The sequence below is a fragment of the Rhinolophus hipposideros genome (genome assembly GCF_964194185.1).
Source record: "Rhinolophus hipposideros genome assembly, chromosome: 17".
Lineage (NCBI taxonomy): Eukaryota > Metazoa > Chordata > Mammalia > Chiroptera > Rhinolophidae > Rhinolophus > Rhinolophus hipposideros.
The window spans coordinates 10,843,032-10,870,285 of record NC_138063.1 but is presented as its reverse complement, the minus strand read 5'-3'; the positions used below and the strand labels follow the sequence as shown (position 1 = coordinate 10,870,285).

The following is a 27,254-nucleotide window of genomic DNA, read 5'->3' as shown; positions in this document are numbered from 1 at the left end:
AAAAATTTTAAACAAAGAAGTAATAGAGTTACTATTTGTGAAAGACGAGTTATATAGAAGGTACGATAATCTAAGTATTATCTCATTTGAACCTCACAATAACCTGAGATGTAGGTTATACTATCCACAACATTTCAGGTGAGGAAACAGAGCTCAGAGATACTAAACTATAAGTAGTTCCAGGCCTTTGATTAGTAAATGAGACAACCAGGATTTAAACCTACATCTGCTATTTCAAAGCAAGTGCTTCATTCAATTTATGTTATACCATATATGGATTACATCTGTAAGCAAGTTGGCCTGTAATCATAATCAAATAACAGCCCCGGAGGGAAATTAGTAAAAGTACTTTTGTAATTTGATTAAGACAAAAATTATCAATAATCCCAGTGGGGAATTTTATAAGTTCCTCTAGGGCGGAAAGAAGGTATTTCTATCTTCCTACCACCTCCATCAAAAAGTGTCAAAATGGAAACATGTACGTATTTTTTGTAGAAGCATACCGTCATTCCCTATCTAGCAAAAGGAAAGAAATCAGGAGTAATTATATTTTAAAATAATATATCATGAATATATACTGCTCCAGAAAAACCTGAGGTGGCTCAGGGCCAGGGCAGAGGTGACCCCTCCGACCTGAGCTGAGCGTGGCCTCCACGCCACTGCACTGCTCTGGGCAGCTCCTCAGCTGCTGCGTCATGTAGGTATCGGAAGCTAAAGAAGCCTAGGAAGTGCTTCGGAGGAGGATACATCAGCCAAGCTTCTAGACTATTTTAATCACCACATGACCAGTTCGTTTTTATGGGAGAGTCTATGTGCATCAGTGAAACCTGAAATGCAGCCTCAGTCCTCCTGTCAAAAGGACCAGACTCTATGTAAAGACACATTCTATCCTTTTCTTTAAAAATGAACAGTTCCCTGAGTTAAACACACATTAAAACAAAGTAGCTACTAATCCATCCAATGTCAAAATGAGTACTAATACCTTTGCTCGCGTCCACAGCTGAGTGCTAAATGGCCAACCCGCAAATACAATAAGTCCAGCGGTAAGCATATAGCGGTAGAAAAAACTGAGAACCTAGTAACACATTCGAGGGAAGACATAAAAAATGAGGTCATGTAAAAGGAGTTACATATATGAAAGCGATATAAAAATGCTGTAATGTGGTAAATTACTTACTAATACTTCAATTCCCAGGGTACAGACTACCAGGTATCCAACAAAACGACTCAGAGGCAAGGTCAACAGTGATGTGACAAGGTCTTGAATAACTTGATATCTGTTTAACAAGATTATTTATAAAAAGATCATTTATACTCTTTATTGAGCTAAAAATTAGGCCATATATGATAAAAAATAAAAACTTTGGTGAAGCTATAAATCAGGAAATTTTCAATTCACACATTATTTAAATACTAAGAGAATATCTAACACATTTGTTTCAATGGCTTTACTTACCTAAATCTTTTTTTTGAAACCAAAACGTATATTACAAAAACACACAATTTCTGAATTAATTTGATAATGATCACAAAAATTTGCTTGTTTTTTTATAAACACTAATGACAATACCTGAGTCTTGTTTGATCTTAGTTTAAACATACCCATGTTTATATAATTACAGATACAATATCAGAAATAAAATACAGGGAACCCAAATGAATAAAAACTGAAAAACAATTTTTAATTCACCAAGGTTAATCTTATATTGAAATCTTAACTGTCTTAATGAAACAAAGGTAGGTTTTTCTAATCTAGGTAGAGAAAATCTTAATCGTACTTTTTTACTGTGCTAAATAACCTTTTCCAAACCCAATTTAAGATGTCACTAATTATAAACAATTATAATTAAATGCAAATTCATAACCATTAAAAATGTATTACATACTTCAGTACTTTTTTATATTTCATTACTGGAAAAATTTTTAGCATTTGTAGTGCATTATTAAGTAGGTAATTATAAAAGGTCAGTATCATTTGATTCATGACCTTCTTCTGATTGAAATCAATGTCTACATAATGTTATCAAAACTATTAAGGTGCCAAGTGGGAAAGACAAGCTAACACTAGCTAAAAGGAGAACATTCTTTTGTTCACAACAATGAATAAGCAAGAAAAACAAGAGACGATTTTATAAAATCATTTAGAAGATTTTTTTCTAGAAGAGTGAATTTTGTTTATTTTCTACATAATTTATCAAAAAGATATAGAACATACTTTTAAAATCACATTTTCCCTTAAAATTTAAATATATATATGTCATCTTCTTCAGGACATTTAATCATTCAGGTGGAGTTCTGTGGTAGAATATAATTTTCTGCAAGGATAAAACCTTTCATTCTAAAAGTTTTAAAACCAGAGCAAATGACATTGGAGGGAAAAAAATCTGATTTAAATAGGTATATTCAGCATCCCCATTCCTTTCAAATGGAGAAATAACAGTAGGTTCTTTTGTCAGTGTCATTTTGGCTTATATTTTAAAATGTTGATATTTTAAACCTCTTAATTTTTATTTTTGATATTTTTAATCTTTTAATATTTTTAATACTTAATGTTTTTAAAGGACGGAAAAGGTGATCAGAGCTGGAGTTAACAAAAATTAGAATAAAAATACACGTTGTGTCATGACAAACATGCTGGCCAACCCTAAAATTATCTTTATTCTGGGCTCTTAGTCCCTGGACAGCTTTTGGGGTCTGGTTTGGTCAGAGGATGCTTGGATGCCCAAGACGAAGTTTCGATTCTAGATTACTGTACAAACATAGAAATCAACAAGATCTGCAACATGACCCTAGCCTGTGAATATGACCCAGCCCGACGTTTCAGCGGTTTTATTTTAATGTACTTGAAATTCACCTAAGAGCTCCACCTCCGATCTTTCTACAATGGTAAGAATCCATTTAAGTCCAACTTATGAGGAGGCACTTAAAGCTAGAACCACAGTACATGTGAATAATATCCACTAATCTTGCATGTACATATTATGTGATTTGATTAAATTACAAAGTTTCATTTATCCAGGCTTACATGATAGCCAGGAAAGGAGTGGGGAAAATGTATGGAAAAAAACATGCAATTTCTTTGTGAAACAGGAGGAGACACTGGAAATTGAGATGATGGAAACAGGTTCAAAATGTGAGTTACTCGTGGCATAGTTCAATCCATATTAATTATTTTGACTCCAGATTTTTCTTATAAAAGATACGCAAAGAAGGAAACAAGGTCATTGTTTTCCTAAGGCAATAAAGATGAAGTTTAAAAAGAAAGGTAAAACAAAAAGGATATTTATATGCAACATTGACACTGTTACAAATGAAGTAAGAGGGCTTGTAGATTTCAGGGTATTATAAATATCTTGATGACTTATGCTACAGAAATCTAACGCATTTGAAATCCAGATTTACCTGTCAGTGAAGTGAAAAACAAGACAGCAAGATGTGTTACTTACTCTCTTAGAACCGCATACCATATTGGCACTGGCAACAAACAATACACGTAGTAAGTCCAGGGACAGCTTTGAATCAGCAGGAAAAATGCTATTAAAACACCAATAGCCACAAAGCTACATGTCAGGAGATAGCTTGGTTTCTGAAAATCAAACAAAACATTGAAACACTTCCAAACTCATACTAACTGATAGGCTTTTAAGAGATTGTATACAGTGAAGACAATGTATTACTTTCTTTCAATGATTCTACAACCAGATGATTAAGAAATACATTTTATTCCAAAGTTCTGTCATTGGAGAAGCATAGCACAGTAGAAAAAGCTGGATAAGATGGAACTGTTGTAATAAGGCAATTCCTAATGTTTGCAAGTAACTTGTTTAGAACTCGGGGCATATTTCTCCTTAGGAACAATTTAATAAATGTTGATTGAGTTCTCTGACAAGCTCACAAAAGCCCATTCAACCCACAAGAAACTGTGGGGCCTGATCTTCATTTGGAACAATGCTCCTATCTATTCAAACTCCAACTTGACATGCTGCCCACGCTTCCCTCTCCAGTCTGACGACAGCAGTTTCATTCAGTCCCATCTCCTTTTCCCAACCACCTGCCAAACGAGAAGGAAGTTTCTCAGTGTGAGTCACAGTGACGGCCTCCCCAGGCTGCCCAGACCCATGGCTGCTGTGGGCCAGAAGGAAGGATGTCGGTCAGGGACGGCAATTCCAGCGACCGGGAAAGGGACATGCTTAGGGAGAGCTATAACGCTAAGATCAGCACGGGAGAAAAAAATCAGGAGTGGAACAGCAACGTGGTGTTCTCCTGCCTCGGGGCCTTGTTCTGCCTTTTTCCCCCTTACTTTGCAAGCAAAAGCTAAGTGAGGTGAGTAGGGGAATTTGGGGAGAAAAAGCAAGAGATTTTCTTCCTCCTTAGAATTCCTCCCTACTGGAATAAAATGTCACCAGAAATTAGGTAAGAAATGAGGATAAATGAGGGCACAGTTGTAAAAAGGAAGGTGAAACACCACATTGTGATGAAGAGTTTGAAGCTATGCAGATCAGAATTCAAATCCTGGCTCTGTCACCTGCTCATTGTATGATTATGAGAAAAGCACAAAATTTTCCTGAGACAGAATTTCACCCCATCCACAAAATGGGAATAATTCCATATCTATTTATCAAGGTTGGTAATACTTAAATAAGATTATGTAAAGAGCTTAACAAAATGCCTGGAATATTACTACTGCTTAATAAATAATGGCTGCTATTATTACCTTTATTTTTTATTCCCTCCTCTTCTGTTTCTTTGCACCAGTTCCAGCAGTCACCACAGAAACCCATCGGTGAATAGCAATGAATATGGAACTGTGCGAGACAGTACAGGAGGTCCCACAGCAGGGGTGGGGGGAGAAGAGGCAGATGTCAAAGAGAGGTGGGGTCTCTAAAGCTGAAAGTGGCTGAGGCAGGTACTCATTTTAAAAGCTGATCGTTTCATATCATTTTGAGAATAGAAAAATAATAAGAAAAGACGCTTAAGAGAGTACCTAAAAACACACGAGGGATTTTCTAGTCAGTACAATGTGGTATAATTATCTAACCCTTTGGTACATAATGTAATTAATAGACATTACAAATGATCTACTTGTAGGAAACTCAATCATAAAGAATTTGGTTCAGCTGAAGTAAAAATCGAAAGGATTTTAAATAACAAGAATGGGGCACATTTTCTGTTTCATCATTGATTCCCGCCTCCTCCAGCCTCCCCAATACTCCTATGGTAATGAAATGCTATGTGCATTGCAATCCTCCTTCAACCAGCAAACATTACTAAGTGGCACGTTCTGTGCTATGAAACCATACAGGTAGAGACTGAGTCATGGGATTCGGTTTCAACAGTTAATATTTTAGGATTGTACTAGGTAATAAGGAAACAAAGGGGGAATGCAGCAAATAAGGAGATTTAGTTCTAAAGCAGAAGACATCTAACGGGCAAAAGCAGAAGCAAATACATAGGCGTTAAAGGCAGAGCTCAGTGAAAAGGAGCTGTGGAGACTCACATGAAAAGGGAAAGGGCACATTCAGTGCAGCCTTGCCTGCCATTGTGATCAATTAGAAACCTGTATAATCTGGGGAACACTATCTTGCACGAGTGACATAAACTTTGGAGTCACACCTCAACTGAGTTCCAGTGCTGCCGTCCACTTGCCTGGCAATCTGACTAAACCATTGAGCTTGTCTACGGCTGTGTCCTCACCTGGCAATGGAGGGTAACGCTCGCTGCAAGCTCATCTTCACTCCCCCACAGCCCTCAGATTCTAGTCGAATCCGTGACTTGTATTAATAGCGCCTCCCGGAAGCCATGCCCCCCACCCTCCTCATCTGGCACATGGCACTCTCACTGCATCTTTTTCCTTTTCTCCACTCGGCTATATCCTGCTCCCCCTTTAAGATTTCACTTCAGCAATAACCTCCTCTGCCAAGCCTTCCTGCACCCCAAGTGCAAGCATCACGTGCTTCTGTGTGCACAGCTCCAGTCCTCTTACCTCCTAACTGCTCTCCATGCCCCCCTTTAGTTAATACTATAGACAACTGTCATTTTGTTCTTCCTTCGGAACTATTTAGATTGTGTCACTTCACCAGCTTAGACACTCTCACTGAAGAAGAATCAGATAGTTTTTGCAAACAGAACTAAAGGGTTCAAAATACTTTCATGACCTCAACTGTAACGGTCAGTTTTATGCTATAGCCTTGGCTAGGCTATACTCCCCAGTTAGTCAAACAAACACTAATCATGTGTTGCTGTGAAAGTATTCTGTAGATGTGATTCAAGTCCACAGTCAGTTGACTTTGAGTAAGGGAGACTATCCTACACAATCTGGGTGGGCCTGATCCAATCAGTTGAAAGGCTTTAAGAGTAGACGTGGAGGTCCCCTGAAGAAGAGATTGCACCCTCTGAGTGCGGCTTCAGCTCCTGCCTGTGAGTTCCATCTGTTCGTCCTGGTGGCCTGACCTGTGCATTTGGTACTTGCCTGGCTAGCCCTGCCTCAGCCACATAAGCCAATTTCTTCTCCTATATCTCTTAATTTACAGATTGCTCATTCTGTTTCTCTGGTTTAACTCTACCTGATATACCAACTCTTCACTAAATAAAGTCTAAATTCTATAGTCCAGCATTTGAAGCCTTTAATGACTTCAGCCTAATCTATATCGTCAGTTTTCTCTCTTATTAGTCCCTCCCACATTCTACCCAAATGGAACTATTTATTTTAAAGGCAGCATGGTGGAGAAAGAGCATGAATTTAAGTATTAGAAAAATTCATTCTGTCATTTAACACAGGGATGTGTCCTTGAAGAAAATGTGAGTCTCTCTGAGCCTAGATTCCCCCATCCATACTACAAGCATCATAACCACCAAACTTCAGGGAGTGTTACGCTTACCTGAAAAACGCATGCAAACACCCAGGATAGTCCTGGAACACTGGGGCTTAATAAATATTACACATTATTCCAGCACAATAATATGTTCTCCCAACTCTGCCTCTGTTTATATCATTTAATTTGCTTCAATTCTCATCCTCTCCCTATAGCCTGACTGTTAAATTTCAACCAAGACTTATATTTTCCTGTTATTTATCACCTAGCTAAAGCTATCACCGAGCTCTCCTTTATTTAAAACTGATACTCTTTGTATCACATTTAAGCACTTAGCATATATTAAAGTTGTTAAATGTAAAGTTATCTTTTGTAATGTAGTGTATTATAGTGACCTATATCTGCTAAGGTGGTTATGTGTGTAAATCTATTACCTATTTTACTGAATTCTAAGCTCCTGGAGGGTAGAATCTGAATTTTACATCTCTTTGTATAGCCTATGCAGTATCTAGCATTGTACTGTACACTCAATTAAATATTTGCTGCATTATCAGATTAATAAATGAAAAAATTATCTACAAAGCCTACTGACACATCAATCTACAGAGATCAGATCCTTTCTCAGTGACGTGAACATCACGGTAAACATGAAAAGGGAGTGTTTGGCATGGGCCTGCTCTGGATCCCAATCTTGATTCCTTCATATCCTAGCCGAGTATCCTTCGGGAAGTTACTGGAACAGCTTTCATTTCCTCTTTTGTAAAGAGAAATTGTAATGTCTACTTCCAGCACTACTATGAGTTTAAAACGGCAAAATAAATTTCAAGTACACAGCAGAATGCCTCGATATATGTATTACAGAAATTTGGTTGTTTCTATCTCCTGTCGTATCATATATAAAAATTATTCCTATTCTAGCCAATTTCATATACATTCAAATAATGACAATTACTTGGAGGAAATTATTTAAGATGCATTAAAGCACTATAAAAAACTGGAATAAACACTACGTTCTTTCTTCCATTACAGAAAAATAAAATAAAATTGGAAAAAATTACCACTGGAAATCTTTGCAGACTGTTATTTATTATTAATAATACACCATCCAAATATATCAATTTTTAGAAGATTTATATCTGGTAATAATTATTAGAGAAAATAAAGTAAAGCAAGAGACATAGTCTCCCTGGTAAATGATAGTTAGCAATATATTCTAAAAGAGTAAAGTGTTTTATGTAGTAAAACCACATATGTAGTATTATATTTTCCCAGTTAATATGAAGTATTATTTAAGAGGTTTTTGCACTGAAATTATAGTAAACTAGGGACTAATCCTTAAAATGAAGATAAACAGAAAGCTCTGGAAATCTGTAACAATTTCAGTAACTTGAAAGAAAGTAAAAATAGTTCTAGGAAAACATATACATTACTTGAAAAAGAACATTTTGAACAAGTGATTTTATTGCTTTCCAGCTCCTAAACTTTTAATATCAGTTAAATATATTGCTTTGAAGTAGTTTTCGGACCACCAGCACTAGGAAGATATGGAATAATTATGACATGCTAAATAATTATTTAAAAAAGAATAGAAAATTAACACAGTTAATGCCATAGGAGCAATTAAATTATATAGCTATCTTTACAGCCCTCTTAAGTTACAGGGCCATTATTATTAATACACCCTTTTCCCAACAAAGAAAAAAAAAGAGATAACTGAGAAAACAACCCAACCCAACAAAAGCCAATGAAATATAAGAGCTTAGCACAAGTTGCACAATGCATGAACTTATTACAGTTGATTTGCTTCGATTTCTTTCCTTAGTCCTAGTGATTTTACATCATCATCTGAATGTTCATTATATTTTCTGAACATACCTTAACTTCTTTACTAACACCTCTGGTGAGGCTGGAATGCGACTTGATGATCAACAAAGAAGCATAAGATGCCCATCCCACAAAACCAAGCACGACACTGATGCCCAAAAAGAATCTGTCGTAAGTGTGGTAATAGGACAACCCTTTCAACGCAAGATGAATCAGGTCCTTACAAAGGGAGACCTAAGGAGAAAGGAAAATATCACTTGCCACATGGAAAGAATAAGGAACCTAAGTTTCAAAGGAAGAAAATTATTAAAATCAAAGTAACTATGGATGACGGATCAAAAATAGATTTTAATTGTTCAAAGATTTTCTTGCAAAGTACAAGAAAAATTCCTGAATAAAATGGATTTTTAAATCTTGATAAGAAAGAGCATTTAAATGTAACCTATGATATGTTCAGTGATTTACAATGATTCATTTTGTGGAAATTATCTTCAGATGACATTTAAAGAAATAAAAGCTCTCTATTATAGGTCCAAAATAATTCCCACATTTATATCACTTTTGATTTTCTCATATTAGATCACCCAAATCAGTTATAAAATATCATTAAAATATCTTCATATTTTAGAGAATAGCTTATCATTTTAAAATCAAAACAAAAATAAGCACGACACATGCATGGTATTACTTAGGCAACATCAGAAACTGAAAATAGAATTCTTTCCTACTTCAAAATTATATGACCATTTCACACAGAGAAAATTAATGAAAAGCACAGGGAGGTCGGAGTTGGGAAGAGTCAAAGCTTCTATAGGCATCAGTCGACTTCTGATAGTGTATTGGTAATTCCAAAAGTATAAATATATCACGTTCTAAAATATTATGCCTTAGTAGGGTGACAGAAACTTGGATCATACATTTTCATTATAGAAAATAGCAACTGCTCATTTCTAATGCTACCTCAAAAACATATACCCATAATATTATGTGTAATAAGAGATGCATGCCCATGGCTAAAGCAGCTTCTTAGGGAATTCAGCCCTTCCTGAGGGTTCAGGAAGGCCCGCCCACTTGGCTCTCCACTGCACAGCATGCCCCCCAGCAGACCAGAAACAGTGATTAGCTACTTGTATATGCAAGGCCTGCGTACTTACTGCTTCATCATACTTCCTCTGTTTTATATAAGATCTTGCTTTTCTTAAAATGTTGAGCTGTTCAGAATCAGAAAGCAACCTACAAAAGAAAGTTAGTTTCAAAATGTTTCCACATTTCAATTAGATTTTTTCTTGTTTTTTTTTTTTTGCTTAATTGAAAATAAAAGGATGGTGAAAATTGAGAAAAACAAACAAACAAACAAATAAATAAATGAAACCAACCATGAGCTAAATTGTATTCTTGGTGGTTATCTGAACTTTTCCAAGAAATAGCTTACAGTTAAATTTGGTTGTCTTGACTCAAAGCTTTTACTGCCAAACTACACTTATGACAGTCATTTTATATGTATTATATAATAAATCATTTTGAAGAAACATAATAGTCAGGCTAGCAAAGAAATTCTGAGTAAATCAACATAATGAACTGAACAGCAAACAGTGCCGTGAGTGCCACCCCTGAGGCCTCCAGTGCTCATGGCAGAAACAACACACAAGGCAGATCCATCATACACTTAGCCCTGAGCCAGGCGGAGACTGAGAATTTTCTTTATCAAAGGGCTCCAGGAAAAGCCTAACCAACAATCAAAATTAGTAAACAATTTGAACCTGTGTGCCATTTTTAAATTATACCATACACCTTCTTGGGTCCCCGTTTTTCATTTCTCTCTCCATCATTTCCCTGTCCTTAGTTGACCACAGTAGAAACCTTAAATACATAAGTGAAATACTCCTAATACTGCATAAACTGAAAGAAAAAAATCTGTATCTAAAGACATTAACTTTATGGAATATCAAAACTGAGGAAATATAACCAGAACTCAATTACCTTATCGTAATAAATATACTTAAACACAAAATTGAACATACACTGCGTAACTAAAACCTTTACTCCTAAGGTGAATATCTTCATGTTTAAAAAGTGCAAAAAAGTTATTTAAGAACATATTAGGTTAGAGCACATAAAATTGATATTTTGTATGATTCAAAAGCTACCAAATTAAATCCTGCCAATTTTATATGGCGCAACATGATATCCTCCTTCTACTTGGTTCCAGCAGTCTCTGAAAAGGTTGAGACTTAAAGGAAATAAATATTTTAAGCAATGCTATTAATTTGGGTAGAGTCACAAACTTCTTTCAGAATCCAGAACCCTGTCTATAAAAAGTACGTAATCTGAAATTTTACATATAATTTCAGAAAATTCATGAACCCCAGAAGCTCATCAATAAACCCTTTAGAGTTCTCTAGGAGCTCCTGACTAAGAATCTGTGCCTACACCCACAACTCCCAGAGCTTTCAACTCGGGAACCCATGCGCTGTTTCAGACTGCAAGAAAATTCACCACCCCTGTACTCAATGGGATTTGAAGGAAAAGGTACCAGGAAGCAGAAAGAAAAGTTACCTCAAAATGTTATCACGGACCTAGTTCTCTGTCCTTCAGACACCACACATTTTGCACTATTTTCCTAGTACTCTTAGAAATGGAAGTACTGCACCAAAGGGCACAGATATTCTTTGAAGTCTGCATCTCAACTGAATTTTCCAAATTCCTATAAAACCTTTCTAGTTGGTCTCCCTCCCCTTGCTCTGATGCACTCAGCCTCCTAACGGCATCTTGTAACTTATTTGAAGTTGATATAGGCATCTTCTTGTCTACTTCATCAATTCTAAACTTCCGGGACTCTTGGTGACCATTTCCGTCTGCTCTACTTAATTTCCCATTACCCCAAATGTATATCCTCAGCTATAAAACGGTTACACTCTTCATTCTTCCTCTGCCTTGTCTTCACCTCTGAGTTCTTATTTATAAAGATCCTCCCCTCTCCACTTTCCAAAATCAAATCTTCATCATCCTTTATGATCCAGCCCAAATCTCACCTCACACCATGAGCACTTTCGTGTGGTCTAATGAGCAATTTATTTCTCTTCAAGAATTTTAACCTCCATGTGAGCCATTAATTATTTCCATTAACATCCACAATAATACTTAATAAAGTGCTAAGCACATCAAACAAATCAATACATCTTAATCGATTAAAATGCTATCAAAATATTTCAGGCCTAAAAAAGGAAGAGAAATAAGAGAATAATACACATTGCCTTTCTTAAAGTATCTAATGATTCGCTAAATTAAAAAAAAAAAGATGAAAAGAAAGCTTGTCTGGAACTAAATTACTTAAGCTAATTTAATATGCATTCTGACGTGAACTCTTAAGAAAAATGAGAGAAAAAAAGTTTTTAAAGAGAAATATTTATGTTACATTAATTACATTACATTATATTATATATGGAATACCATGTTCTATATGGAGTACTTAGGTAAAGAAACCACAGTCAGGCTAATCTATATTTTTCCTACACGGACCTTTTATAAACCTTGGGACACACCAAAGGTTCGGAATGTGTCTGGAATTCATCAAAATGTCCTGTACAAACCTCGCTGTAGCATTATTTCATTAAAGACTATCATAATAAAAAACTTGTCCCCCAACATAATTTTTTTTTGTTTTCCATAAGTTGAGAAGGAGTGCAAAATAAATCTTAGTATCACATATTTTAAACATGAAGTTTTGTGAGAAATGTAAAGTCCAGAACATAAGGTACAATATGTTAATTACCATTGATGTAAAAAAGATAAAACAATTAACAACAGCGAAACAAGGGAGGTTGGCAGGGGTGCAATCAAAGGAATATCACATATAAATTAAAATAAATAAAGGGGGGGCCGGCCCAGTGGCTCGGGCAGTTAGAGCTCCATGCTCCTAAGTCCGAAGGCTGCCGGTTCGATTCCCACAGGGGCCAGTGGGCTCTCAACCACAAGGTTGTCAGTTCAACTCCTCGAGTCCCACAAGGGATTGTGGGCTCCGCCCCCTGCAACTAAGGTTGAACACAGCACCTTGAGCTGAGCTGCCTCCCGAATGGCTCAGTTGGTGCTCAGTTGGTTGGAGTGCGGGCTCTCAACCACAAGGTTGCCAGCTCGATTGCTGGTGGGCAGCTCCCCCCTGCAACTATGATTGAACACGGCACCTTGAGCTGAGTTGCCGCTGAGCTCCTGGATGGCTCAGTTGGTTGGAGTGTGTCCTCTCAACCACAAGGTTGCCGGTTGGACTCCTGCAAGGGATGGTGGGCTGTGCCCCCTGCAACTAGAAAACGGCAACTGGACCTGGTACTGTGCTGCGCCCTCCACAACTAAGACTGAAAGGACAACAACTTGACTTGGAAAAAAGGCCTGGAAGTACACGCTGTTCCCCAATAAAGTCCTGTTCCCCTTCCCCCCACCAAAAAAGCATTAAAAATAAATAAATAAATAAATAAATAAATAAATAAATAAATAAATAAAAGGGATCTGCATGGGTCACAATGGATAAATCTTAAAAATCATACTGAATGGAAGAAAGATAATTGTAAAATGTTGGTAGATTTTAAAAATAGGGATTCAATTGTATTATATCATTTTATTTCTTAAGGGAAAAAAAGGATCTAAAGAATATGGTAAAATGCTAACATTTCTTAAAATCTGCAAGGATTTTGTTATATTCTCCATTCTTTTCAGCATGTTTACAGTATTTCAAAATTAAAATTTTAAATGTTAGCAAGAGGGATATATACATACATGTACATATGTTATAGATGATAAGTAAATAATCAAATAAATAAGTGTATATATACATATGTATATATATATGTATATATATATATGGAGAGAGAGAGAGAGAGAGAAAGCGTCATTTTGCCTCCAGGGAAAAAGACTAGAGGGCTAGAATACAGAAGAGGAAATTTTTTATTATGGTTTGTATAATTTTTATTGTGTATATGCCTTACTTTTTCATTCACATTTTACTAACGAGTTTTTTTCTATTAAAACATTAAGATTTAACCATAGTTATTGGCTATAATGGAGAAGCTTTGGCATACCACTGCTCCCACCAGGAACAACTGGAAAGCCTGATAAAATTAAAAATCAATTTGCCAGTACTGGAAAGCTGCTGAAACCATCAAGAACTGAAGGGTTAAAATACTAATGAGAAGAAAAATACAGAGAACTAATCCAACATTCTGCAAACTGTAACCCTTATGGCATTTGTCATGCTTATTCTTGGCACAGGGCAAAAGGCTGAGAATTTGGGCCTTTGGCTGCTGCTAGGAAATAGAGAATACAATAGAGCTTTCGACAATCTTATGAGACCACAGAGGTGAAAACGAAAGTTTGTGGCTGCCAAAGTATCCAGGACTTGAGGACTCAAAAGGGAAAAAAAATAACAATACACAATTTTCATCATGAATTAAAAATAAAGAAATGAACCAAAAGACATGAAAACTATCTGGAATTATTTAAACGAATTGAATACAGATTCTGAGGTGAAGTCTTAAGAATGAGAGAAGGAACTTTTATAAGCAAGAATTTATATTCTATTATATATGGAGAACTCGGGTAAAGAAACAGAGGCCAAGTCCTGGTGAGAAGGGAGGTGAGCTTATTACTCAAATTCTTCAGTTGTGCAGGATAACAGGACAAGAAACTAAGAAGAAAGCCCCTGAAAACTGGGCAGAAGTTCTGGTAGTCTCAAGGTATGTAAGAGACAAAATTTGGTGTTCAGGAGCCACCAAAAGGAAGGACGAGGAAGGGCTCTAAATAACACAAACTTTCAGGTGAGGTCCCTAGCAGCCTACACTCTAAGAGCACAGGCAAATGGGAGGTCAGAGGAGACATAACAAAACTTACACAGCCTTGAGTCCGTTAGGTACTACTCTCCTCTCTTATCTCAGAGGATAAGGTAAAACCTCTCTGGAGAATGAGATAATCCAGAGCTTCTAAAACTTTTAACATACATTGATAAATTGATTTAAAAACTACCAGACTCAACAACAGGACCAGCTAAAAAAAGACAATGGAAATAAACTCACAAATAATATGGTTGTTGGTGTTATCAGGTAGAGACTTTAAAATAATTGTGGTCAACATATTTGATAATAGAAAACAAGATAGAAAATTGCACCAAAGAACTGGAATCTGTATTTTAAATAAATGGAAATGGAAATTCTAGAATTGAAAAAAATGTAAGAACTGAAATTAAGAACTCAATAGCAGCAAACAGGACAAAGCCAAAGAGATCTGGTATATTAGAAGACAGGTCAGTAGAAAATACCTTGTGTAGACCTTGAAGAGCACAAAATTGAAAATACAAAAAAGACCACTTAAAAAACCATGCAAGTCACTGTAAACAGGAGATAGACATATCGGGGGTACCAAAAAAATGTATACACATGACTTGTATTCATCTTTTGTTATCGGTATATACTGAGTACTACAATTTTAATAGTTTTTTTCCCTTTCTTAAAATGTGTACACAATTTTTTGGCCCTCTCTATATATATCCCAGACAAGGAGAAGAGAGAATTTGGCAAAAGTAATATCTGATGATAATGGCAACACAACATTTCTACATAGTAATTTGTATCGAAAAAAATTCCTTTATTGATTAAATCTTTTATATTGAAAACATCAAGTTTAAAAGAATTTATTAGCAACATGTTACGCTTATTAAATAATAAGAGAGACATGAGTATTTCTTTGCTGTGATTGCTATTATTCCATCCTTTTCCCATAGTTACCTGACCACTGTAGAAGAAAATAACCCATGTTTTAGGATTAGCAAGAATTTTATCATCAATTATTCAGGGTGAACTAATGTTTGGAGAAAAAAATGGGCTTAAAATGCTGCCCTTTAAAGTATTATGTCTTCTTTCCTCAGATTTTTATTACAAAACTACTTCACCTGCATTTACACATAGTATTTTAGAGATACCTGGTGATATCTAGACCATTCATTTTTAGAATTCATATTTAGATTAAAGAAAAATACATTTCAAGAAGACAAAGACAGAGAAAGCAGAATAAAAAATTATTTCTAGAATAATTTGCATTCTTTAGACTGACCAATGCTGTAGAATTATGTTATTTTTTATGTCATAAAATGAATATTTCTATGTATGCATGTGATATATAAAAGTTACTTTTTTAAAATGAGAATTTCAGTTTTGAAGCAGGAAATTACATTTCTAGCAAATAATTAGTAAATCGGATGGGTGACGTGGTAGAAAGATTTACATTAAAAGCAGCATTTAAATTTTGGTCTAAGGGAAAACTTCAATCCATGTCAGCCTAAAAGAAACAAATATGTTAAAAAGAACCAAAGTATCTTTTGCAATTTTAGTAGAAAACACATTAAAATATTTTGTTAAAATTTATTTAAGTTCCCTGAATTCACAGTGAGTTTTAAATAAAAGATAACATGTTTTTGCTTCTATTGGCAAGGTACAGTATCTCCTTCCCATTTTCATTTTTTTCTAAAATACCTTTTAAAAATCTCTTATTGTTCTTTCTTATTTCATGAAATTTTTCTCTTTTAAAGCTTTTCTTGTCTTCCTTTGACCTCTATAGTACACACTTTTCAAATAAAAAGTGTTTTTCCTCATTTTTAAGGTATTTTCATGGATATGCAGACCTTTTGTTTCTCCTAGTCATGTAGCGCCACCTGCTGGGCATCCCTTTCCATAGCACTGGGGTCTACTAGACCCCATTTTAGCTCTGAGTTTCTTTTTTAAGCAATTCCATTTTCCGGAATGGATATTTCATGACTTAGAGGTCTTTAAAAATATCAAAGACGAAATGTACATGTTTTTTAAACAATAGGATATGCAATTACCATATGGATCCATTGGACCCTTATCCAAGTCTAAGACATGTTATAGGATTTTGGCAATCTTATTTTTCCTATATCTTGAAACATTTGATATTCTATCACCCTAGAAATTATTACATTATTCATCAATTATTAATGCTATAAGAGACTATAAATAAGACAATGGAAGAATGGTAGAAAGATATGATTGAAGTAAAATCTAGTGATGCTGGTGAAATTAATCTGGTAAAATCTTAAGATTATGAATTTTCAGATGTCAATATCCTAGATAAATTTTCTCAAACTTAAGAATTTGTGAGTGAACAATATACTTCTAAAAATGAAAAGAAAATATGGTATTCATTCAGGAGGAAAGGACTTCCTCACACAACTGTTTGTAACAAAAACCTGAGCTGTTTTGCAAAAAAAGATGTATGACGACTGTATTCTTTCATGTTTTATGATAGTTATGTGCCAATTTTACTTGATACAGTTTCTAAGTAGACAATGCTGACATTAGGTGTATATATAATGGTGAATGGAAGGAAACAAATGGTATAAAACTAAAAATAAATTATTGGATTAGAGAAAAATAAACAGACTATTGTATTCAGATGATAAATGGTGATAACTACCATCTGAGATACTAGTCATAATAGTGATAAAATATCCAGGAATAAAATATTGAGAAATGTATAGTGTAGGGAAAAGTATAAAATTTTACTTAAGGACATAACAGAAGATATAAATAAATGTTGGATTGTAATGTTCAATTTTATAAAAAGGTCAATTCCCTCCAAATTACTGCCTAAATAAATACTGTGTAATTTTTTACACAGCCCAAAATGATTTCTAAAATTTACATGGAAAGATAAATTTTTTATTCATGCCCATAATTTTTATAATTTCATGATTCATGCCAATGATTCAAATACATATTTATTATTATTTCTTTAATGTGAGCTTTATCCAAGGAGCATCTGCATATAATTTTTAAAAATCAAAAAGAATACAGAAAGGCATAATGACAACCAATAAATCCCTACCCTACTCATCTCTCAACTTCCCAGACCAGAGGCAGATACTGTTCAAGTGTCTGTTTTTAGTTATTTTGGTAGTAACTTCCATTTTTCTTAATAGCATGCTTTTATTACTATTTCTTGACCTGATGACATGAGGCATTTTCTGTTGACTCTCCACTGACTGGCTCTTCCTGCTGTCTCTGCCCCCCGCAACATGTGTATATTACTATTTTTACTTCTCTGGTGGCTATGTTGGTCCCTTTAATAATCTAATACTTAAACCTCTGTCTTATCTCTCAACTAGAGCCAGACTTTCCACATTCTATTTCATGAGGACAACAGCGCAACTACTCTTCCACTGATATTTCTTTCTCCCTCTGCCTTCCGACCTGTAACCTTGTAGCTTGTAAAGGTTAGTAACCTCCACATTCTATCCTATAATCATAATTATGTCTTCCTTTGCTTTGTCTAAGATTTGACCCTAAAAGCTGAAAAATCAATATTTACATTATGATTATTTAAATATCGTTCACTGAGTAGCAGTTTTATGCTATAATTAGATTTCTCATCTATTTCACTGAAGCCTTGATCCACGTGCCAATGTTCAAATGATTTCCTTTTCTCATAGTCCCAGCAACTGTTCCAAATCATGTCACATCTTAGGTAGCTTCATGATTAAAGCACATTCTTACAGTTTGAAATGTTTCCTTTTCCCTGAAGTTTCCAATTGTCATTGATTTTGGAAATAAAGAAATGTATGCCTTGCATGTAAGTCACCATGTTCCCCCCCCATATGTTACTCAGTCCATATGTTACTTAAAATTCATCTCATTTCACTTGAGGTCTGCTCACTACCTATTGTAATTGGGAGGATTTGACTTCCATTTGGACTATTCTTGTACAATTTATCATTCCCTAAGTTTTTAATTGCATTGACCTTTCTAAAAAAATGTACTTTTTCTTGTTCTGTAAAGTTTACACCACTTTTTATTTTACGGACGCAACAGTTTCTCAGATATTTCTGAGGACTTTGATATTTTTAAGTTATTTTGTCTTCATTAAATTATCTATTTCCTCAAGAGTCAATTCTTCGTTTTATCTTAGGCTTTTCTGGTTATATTGCAGGCTTTCCACAACTAGTGATTTTCAAGTCTGCAGGGAGAACTGGTGGCTTCACTCCAGGGTGGGTGAGCCAGTGGGTGGGAATCAACCATCCAGCTGAGCCCCAGATGACACAAAGCTAACAATGGCTGTGCAGGCAGATGCTGAGCATCAAAGTACAGGAAGTTCATGGTGAGCCAGAAGGCCAAGAGGAAGAAGCTGGCAGCGTCCACTTGAACCCCTTCCAGAGTGCTTCCCTGGCCCGTCTTTCTAAAATGGCTGCACCTAAGTAACCCTCTGTTAGCCTCAGTATCAAAGACCTGTGTGCCTTCTTCTTACCAAGTATTGATAATATATTTCTTGTTCATTTATTTGCTTATTTTGTTATGGTCTGACTATACCAGTACCTTATAAATAAACAGATGCATATGATATATCCACAGATTGAGATATATATGATATAATATGGGGCAAATTCTAAAAGATAAAGACTTGGCTTATAGCCTTTATAAGCACATGTGATAATCTTACAATTAGGAACACTCCTCAAAGGTAATGCTACTTTTGATATATATACTATTTAGGGTAATTAATTTCATCTGATCATAGCTTGCAAAACGCTAATTTGCTTTGTTTTTGCTCCTGTATAAACACAAACACACACACACACACACACACACACACACACACACTCACAGTCAGGCATATAATCATATTATTCACAGGGCAATGCAATATTTTAGCTTTTCTAGTTTGTGAATACCACACTCCTGGTGCATAAGTCATCAAATGTAATTCCAATAAGTCATTCAATCACATCCCTAACATGCACATTTTAAATACTTCCTACTTATTTTAGTCAAGAGCAAACTTCTTTCTAATTCATTGTGAATCCTGGCCAACTGAAAATGAACCCCAAGGAGGCTGAATAAATCTGCCCAAGTCAGTAATGCAGGGCCCGGTTTTTGAGTCAAATCTTCCCACTCCCGAGTCAAGGAAAACATATTTTTCTGGGATCTGAGGGAGCAAAATCTGCTGCCTCCCAAAGTCTGCTCTCCTCTTGACCCACCCAGTATTGTCAGTGTTTCCCAGAACTGTATCACTGACCTGTTCTTGTCACTTTCTACATTCTCCCTAGGGCCTCCTTTATGTGTAACAGTTTCCACCACCACCTTTATACTGATGGCTCCAAAATCTTCACAACCAACTCTCATCTCTATCTTGAAACCCACATCCCTATTTCTAACCAATTAATTGATACCTTCAAATGTAAGTTACACTCAGTAAAATTCATCCTTGACTCTCAAAACAGCTCTTCTTGCTTTGGATAAGCCATACTGGTACCAGTACCTTCCCAATGAACCAAGCTCAGATCCCCCCACCCCCACCCTTCCAGTCAAGCCCTGTCGAACCTATCTCCTTAATGTTTCCCATATTTCTCTGTTCCACTATATCTCCTCTACCAACCATTCAAAGAGATCTAACATCTGGCTCATTATTGACAAAAACAATGGAAGAGGCTTTCATTTTGGAGGCAGCACTCACGTACTCAAAAGATACAAACTTTCTAAGTAATTAATCTGTCCTGTCAGCATTTAAACTCATTGAAAAACTCTTTCCTACAAGTTAATAAATAATATAAAATACTTACTTAAATGGTGTAAATAAGAATGGTAAAGTGACTTCTTTTTTCTGAGTCATTTTCACCTGGGAACCAAGTATGAAAATATTTTACTATAGTATAAATGAGAAAAAAATTGATTTCATCTTGAAATAGAAGCATCCATTAAAAGAGGTTTTCAGGGACGGTTAACTACTTTGAAAATAAACGGAATTTTGTGTTACTATATTATTTCATAAATATTTAAAGAAAAATTTGACATTATCATTCCACCACAATAAACTGAGAATTAAGCATATCAAGCCTGCAAAATAACATTGTCTAATGTAATTAAACTGTACTTTAACTCTTAGAAAACAAAACAAACCGAGCTGCATTAACAGTTTTAAAAATAACAGAGTTTCAGTTAAACAGACACCTTTGTAAGCTCATAATGCATATGATAATGTACATGGAAAGTAAGAAATGTTGCAATCGCTAATGCTACTTCCATGGGGGCAAATTCCAATGAACAAAGACTTGGCTTGTAGTCTTATAAGCACATGTGGTAGTCTTATAATTAGGCAGACTCATCAAAGGTAATTCTACATCCTCAAACTGATTCATGGAACCTGCACCTCAGAAATGGGAAACTGTATGACACCGGTCGAATACACAACATTTAAAGATAATAATGTATGGAAAATCATTTCTTAAAACAAATATCTTCACTGAAGGTATTCAGTTTTTAAGTTGTAGCAGAGTCCATTTTTGTGTGTGGGTCTTATTTTACCTTGAACTGTTCAAGAATCTGTACTGCATTTGTGTACATGCTCTCTGCTTTAAAGACATCAGTGTTGTTAAGATAATCCACAGGAAGGATTCCCTGTAAATAATAAATACTGGTTTAATATTAGTAGACAAAGGTCAGGCTATTCTTAGAAAACAAAATTGACTTACACAACAAGCAATGAAGATAAGACGTATGGACAAATAAATTACTAGAATAATTAAACAAAAATATCTTTTTTTACACCATAACTGAAAAATGTTCTATTACTTTTTTCACAAGGTAGATATAATAAACAAAGCAAAAGAGATGAATTAAGTTTAATAAAACCTAACATTTACTGAAAGCTTACGATGTGCTAGGGAATGTACTAAATGCTTTACACACACAAAATCACTATGGTAGGCCACAGCTAGCATACTTAAAAAGGAAAAAAAAGAATGACATACCAAGAAATATGAGAGTGTATTGTGCATAGTAAGAGTAAGGATTGTTTTGTGAAACTTTCATTTCAGTTACAGACACACACTTATGACGACAAGGGTCATATTACTCAGGATCTAAGTTAGATACATTTTTCTGTTTGCTTGTTTGATTTGAAGAATTAAGAAGAATGGCTGGTTGGAATGGATTTAGTTTGTTTGGATCCACTTCCCATTCTTAGCAGCATTACCATTCTATGTGAAGAAATCCTTCCCAATGGATATAGCATATAGGTCTCTCGTGTGGCCCTGCCCTCCCTTATTGAAGGGTGGGCACATAACCCAGGCCACACAACTCAAATGGTAAGCACTGGAATTTGACTATGAGAGTCAAGGAATGAAAGTACAACAAAAGGTAGAATGCTACTCTCCCCAAGTGTTGCTGCCCTGAGCAGACCAGGATTTGGTTCTTTTTCTGAATCTCCAGAGCTCTCTTGGTTCCTATTCATTTCCAAGCCTGGTTTTTGAGCAGCTCTTTGACTCAACAAACCACCAATGTCTTTTTAATAATTCCTCTTAAATAGATTCAGTTTCTGCTGCTTGCAAACAAAGATTATTTACATGCTTTTGTCACATAACTAAAATACATCTCTATACATTTTAGAATATAAAAAAATGTTAAAGAAGCTATTAGTCTTGTACTCGACTATTTATAGGTATTTATAAGGTATTACATATTTAGAAAAATATAAAGGAAAATACAGTTTTAAATGTAATCAAAGATTATTCAGAAACACATAAAAAGTAAATTTTACAGTACAATATATATATTTTTTTATTCTGAGAATACAAAAATTTTATTCCTCACCACTGAATTAAGGGGAAAGGGAACTCCAATAAGAGAAGCCATCAATGGTGCAATATCAGCCTACAAACAGAAAAGGTTCAATTCTAAGAAATCTACAGACATCAACAAGAAAATTAAATAATTTCATGCAACCATATTTTGGAATATAAGCATCATATTCATTATAATCCATTATCTTCAAACATTTATTTAATACACATTAGATACTGCTCTCTAAAAATGCTAGAGGTACATGACCTTCTGAAAAACTAAATTTGAAAAGGAACTATTAAGAGCTCTAAATGTAAAACACACTAAAAGAAAAAGTTACTCATCCTAGTAGCTAAGAACTTGACCACTTTATATAACAGTTTTTCAGTATTATGGAAAGGATGCCTTAACTAGACAAAAAAGATAGCAACAGTAGACTTTAACTGGAGAAAGTATATATACTAACTAAAGAAAGAAAGAATATATTAGGAGGTTTGGCCAGCCAGTGAATCTAGAACAGGTAAAAAACAGACAAGAAACTCTTTAGACAGAAGATCCCATTTTGGATAGCTCTCTTTCAAGTCCAATTTCCCTGAAGAGTTGTTCAAGCTTTCTGTCTCCGTTTCTTCATCTCCCCATCACCCCTCAGTTCACTCTAACTTGATTTGACTTTTTATCATCCCCTAGACCACTCTCCCTAAGAGAGCGAATAACCTCCATTTTTCTAAATCTAATTGCCTATTTTCATATTAGTCCTCACAATTTTTCAGGCAGTAAAGTGCTTAAATGTCAGAATGTCCAGTTTCAAATCCTTGCTTGCAGTCTCTGAGACCTTGGGCAGGCCATTTAACCTTTCCAATGCCTCAGTTTTCTTATCAGTTAAAAAATAAATAAGTTTCTCCCTTCAGAACTATGGCATGATCAAATGAGATTAAATTTATAAAGTGCCTGGCAATAACTGGTGGCTACCGACTCTGTTGCGGTTATTATAATTACCTGACTGCTCAGCAGCACGGTGGAGCCGACTCCATTCCTGGCCTCGGTAACACCACACTCTGCGGGTGTCTTCAGCCACACTGGGTCTCCTTTCCACATACCTTCTCTAGTCCCCCACTGAAAGTGGGAGTTTGGTCCCAGGCTCTCAATCCTTCTCACTTTTTACCATCTGGACTCTCTTTACTAAGTACCATCTCATAGAAAACTGGAAAACCCCAAGGGCTTGCTGATCACTTTCTCCTTCAGAATTCACTGTTGGCCCCATCTAATCTGTTCTCCGTGCTGCAGCCAGAGAAATCTTTGCACCAAAAATGAGATTCTGTCACTCTCCAGGCTTCAAACACTTCAAGAGCTTTCCCAAGCTTTAGGATTACGTCCTTAAGGCCCACAGGCCCTGCGTGTCCAGTGCTACCTTCTTCTGCCTCACATTACACCGCAGTCTCTGCTGCTCTGCACACCAGGTTGCTTCCAGATCCTTAATATGCCATGGATCCTCTTATCAGAGCTCTGTGCACATGTAGTGCTCCTCTGCCTGAGGAGCCCTCCTCCTACCTTGGCCTGGTAACTCCTATTTATTCTTCAATCTCAGCTCGATCCTGAATTTCTCAGAAGACTTTCCTGACCACACAGTCTACCAGATACAGGAGTGCCCCTTATCCGCAGGGGATACCTTGCAAGACCCCCAGTGGATGCCTGAAATTGCAGATAGTACCAAATCCTACAGATACTGTTTTTCCCTATACATATATACTTAACCTTTTCACTTAAAGGAAGTACTCCATGGCTTCTCTTTGACATATCTGAGTGGCCAGCATCACTATTCTTGCACTTTGGGGGCCATTATTAAGTAAAATAAGAGTGATCTGAACACAAGTACTATGATCCTACAACAGTCGATCTGATAAATGAGATGGCTACTAAGTGACCAATGGGTGGGGAGCGTCTACAGCGTGGAGACGCTGGACAACAGGATAATTCACGTCCCAGGTTGGATGGAGAGGGACGGAGCAAGATTTCATCACACTACTCAGAACGGCGTACAACTTACAAATTCTGAATTGTTGATTTCTGGAATTTTCCATTTAATACTTTCAGATCATGGTTGGCAGTGGGCAACTGGAACCATGGAAAGCGAAACCACTGATAATGGTGAACTACTGGACATCCGTTCATGTTCTCATGGTTTCACAAGCCTCTTTTGTAGTACTTATCACAGCTATAATTTTATGTTTATTTAATTTGATTAGTATCTGTTCTCACCCTTAAAGTATAAGCTTCCCTGGGATTGTGTCTGCTTTTATTCGCCATTATATCTCTTACACAAACACAATGTTTAATGTTAACAGTTTAATGTTAATGCTTCTACAATGTTTAAATAATACTGCAGACATACAAAACGTTGATGTAAGAAATGAATAGAGAAATTCTTACCTAATGTAGATGTGAAGTACGATTATTGAGAGAGCAATAGCTGAACCTACATTCATTTTTTTTATAATAACCCCATTATGGTGATAAGTAAAACATGTTCTTGTTTTATGGTCTTCGAGTTATTCCTATCCCTTTGACGGTATTTTTTTATTGCATGCAAATTAATAAACTGCTATTCTGATTTTACACATTTTCGTTTATTTGATTAATATGCATCCATCCGGAGACAAGAAACTATTCTTAACATGCTGAAAAAGAATAGGCTTCTGCAACCACAGGCCTGAAAATGGGATCCTAGACCTTGGTTTATCCACCACAGGAAGGAATATCAGCTGATGAGGTGACCTGGAGAAGATAAGATACTCCTGCCACTTTGGAGGCCACGTATCAATGATGCCATGCCTTCTACAAATAGTGAAGTTGGCTATTTACATAGTATATCTCAACAATGAAAATTCTGTGCTTTCTATTTACAAATAATGTTACTAGTCTAACTTGATTAGGATGGCCATACATTTTCCACAATAAGGTTTCCAACATAAGGATAATTTATACTCTTGTCACTTTTTTCCCCATTGCCTTTGTAAAGATGCTGGGTGGAATTCAAGATAAATGTGTATTAATAAAAAAGAAATGGTAACTGACATACTACAGGAAAGAAACCTGTAATGAGATTTTATTAGATCTGTGCTTAAAGCAACTAAGCAAGGCAACCATAAGAAATCACGGAAATTTAACAAGCATGCAAATTTCAATTTACATAATAATTCTTTAATTTGCCAGTGTGATTTAGAGAGAGTCTTCTTTCAGTTTTACTTGAGGATTTTTCAAATTTTGCCAAAAGAAAGATTACTTAGGTTAAAGTATTTGCACTGAAAGAATTTCCCTTGGTAATTGAAATGTTTTGAAAGATCCTTTACCATTGTTATTATTCATAAACTATTTTCAGGAGGTTTTTTGTTTGTTTGTTTTTTCTTTAGATTTTTTTTTTTTTGTCTAAACTTCTTATAGGAGATAATTAAACTTGAACATGATTAAATTGAAATGAATACCTGATTGATATCTTGCCTCTTCAAGTACTCCAATTTACATTCTGAAAGACACAATTAGACACAAAAGCTGATGTTAAGATTAAAAAAGAATGAATCATTTCATTATTATGAGGGATCAATGCTTAATTAAAAACATAAGTACTGGAAAAGTCCATTTTAAGTCAAGTACCTGTGAACCAAAAGGGTGTTGTCATTTTTTAAATGAGAATTTTAAAAGAATAACTGAAAAGTAAATATTTGATGTTTTCTATGATGATTTACTAAACTTTCAAAATGCTCATTTGGATATAATTGTTTCAAAACATCAAAAGTCTAAGGCAGGAAACATAAACTAAAAGGCACATGAAAACAACTGTTAGTATGACTACAACCAAAGGGTTCTGAGATATTTTTATGATGAAATATCTTTTAATAAGATCATAAAGCTTAAATTAAGTTTCTGCTACTACTAGTCAGCTACTAAAATTTCATACTAATCACCTGATTAGGAAAAAAATGAATATTCTCTTTCTTTGTAACTTAAGATACTTAGTATTCATGTAAGAAAAACTACATTCTTTCTGTAATGATTCTTGAAGTCATGTGATTCTAAAACATTAATTCACTGAGAAATCAAATGCCAAAATAGTTCTATCTCCTAAATACAAACCTAGCTTGTATTTAGACCCAATCTAATCCATTTGCTGCAGAGCATACCAATATAAAATGATACAACTGTTTCGGAAAACAGTTTGGCATTTGCAAAAAATTAAACATAGAGTTTCATATGACCTACTTATTCCACTTCTAGATATCTAGGTCAAGAGAAATTAAAACATATGTCCACATAAAAACTTTCATACAAATCTTCATAGAGGCATTGTCCAAATAGCCAAAATGTGAAAACAACCCAAATGTCCATAAGATGACTGTATAGATAAAACATGGTATATACATCAACAGAATATTATTCAGCTCTAAGAAATAAACTACTGATTCATTCTACAACACAGATGAACCTTGAAAACATTATGCCATGTGGAAGAAGACACAGACACAAAACACCATACAATGAATGATCCCATATAGAAAATGTCCAGAATAGGCAAATCCAAAGTGACAGAAAGTAGATTAATGGTTGCCAGGTAATGGGCAGAGGGAGGAATAAGGAGTGATGATAATGGGTAAGGAGTTTTTGCAGGGGTTATGAAATTAGATAGTAGAGGTGATTATATAATCTTGTGAATATAATAAAAACATTGAACTATATAATTTTAAAAATGTGAATTTTGTGGCATGAGAATTATACTTCAATAAAAAAATGAATGCAATACGAGAAAGCAAGTTTCTAGGGAAATTCTATTATACAAACCAAAAAGAGTCTTCTCTGGTAAAAATTCCTAAACACAGCTTGAGTCCAAATCCCTGGAGAAGGTTTTAAAAAGAAAATTTCTAGTCTTCACCCAGACTCTTGGACTCAAAATATTTAGTCACAAGGTCTGGAAATATATATATATATAAAATATGTATATTTTATATATATTTATTTA

At 35.2% G+C, this 27,254-nt stretch overlaps 1 protein-coding gene across 2 annotated transcripts in view; it reads right to left on the bottom strand.

Moving 5' to 3' along the window:
* The window catches only part of PIGN (phosphatidylinositol glycan anchor biosynthesis class N), a 94,700-nt gene that overhangs the window by 47,678 nt on the left and 19,768 nt on the right, over positions 1 to 27,254 (bottom strand). For both annotated transcript variants that reach the window (XM_081078065.1, XM_081078066.1), the window contains exons 10-18: positions 25,726 to 25,766; positions 22,277 to 22,336; positions 20,990 to 21,082; positions 20,248 to 20,303; positions 9,791 to 9,869; positions 8,688 to 8,870; positions 3,447 to 3,586; positions 1,178 to 1,277; positions 983 to 1,075 (exon numbers count right to left, since the gene is read on the bottom strand). In XM_081078065.1, coding sequence (XP_080934191.1) covers positions 983 to 1,075; positions 1,178 to 1,277; positions 3,447 to 3,586; positions 8,688 to 8,870; positions 9,791 to 9,869; positions 20,248 to 20,303; positions 20,990 to 21,082; positions 22,277 to 22,336; positions 25,726 to 25,766 — 845 coding nt within the window. The remainder of the gene's footprint in view (positions 1 to 982; positions 1,076 to 1,177; positions 1,278 to 3,446; positions 3,587 to 8,687; positions 8,871 to 9,790; positions 9,870 to 20,247; positions 20,304 to 20,989; positions 21,083 to 22,276; positions 22,337 to 25,725; positions 25,767 to 27,254) is intronic.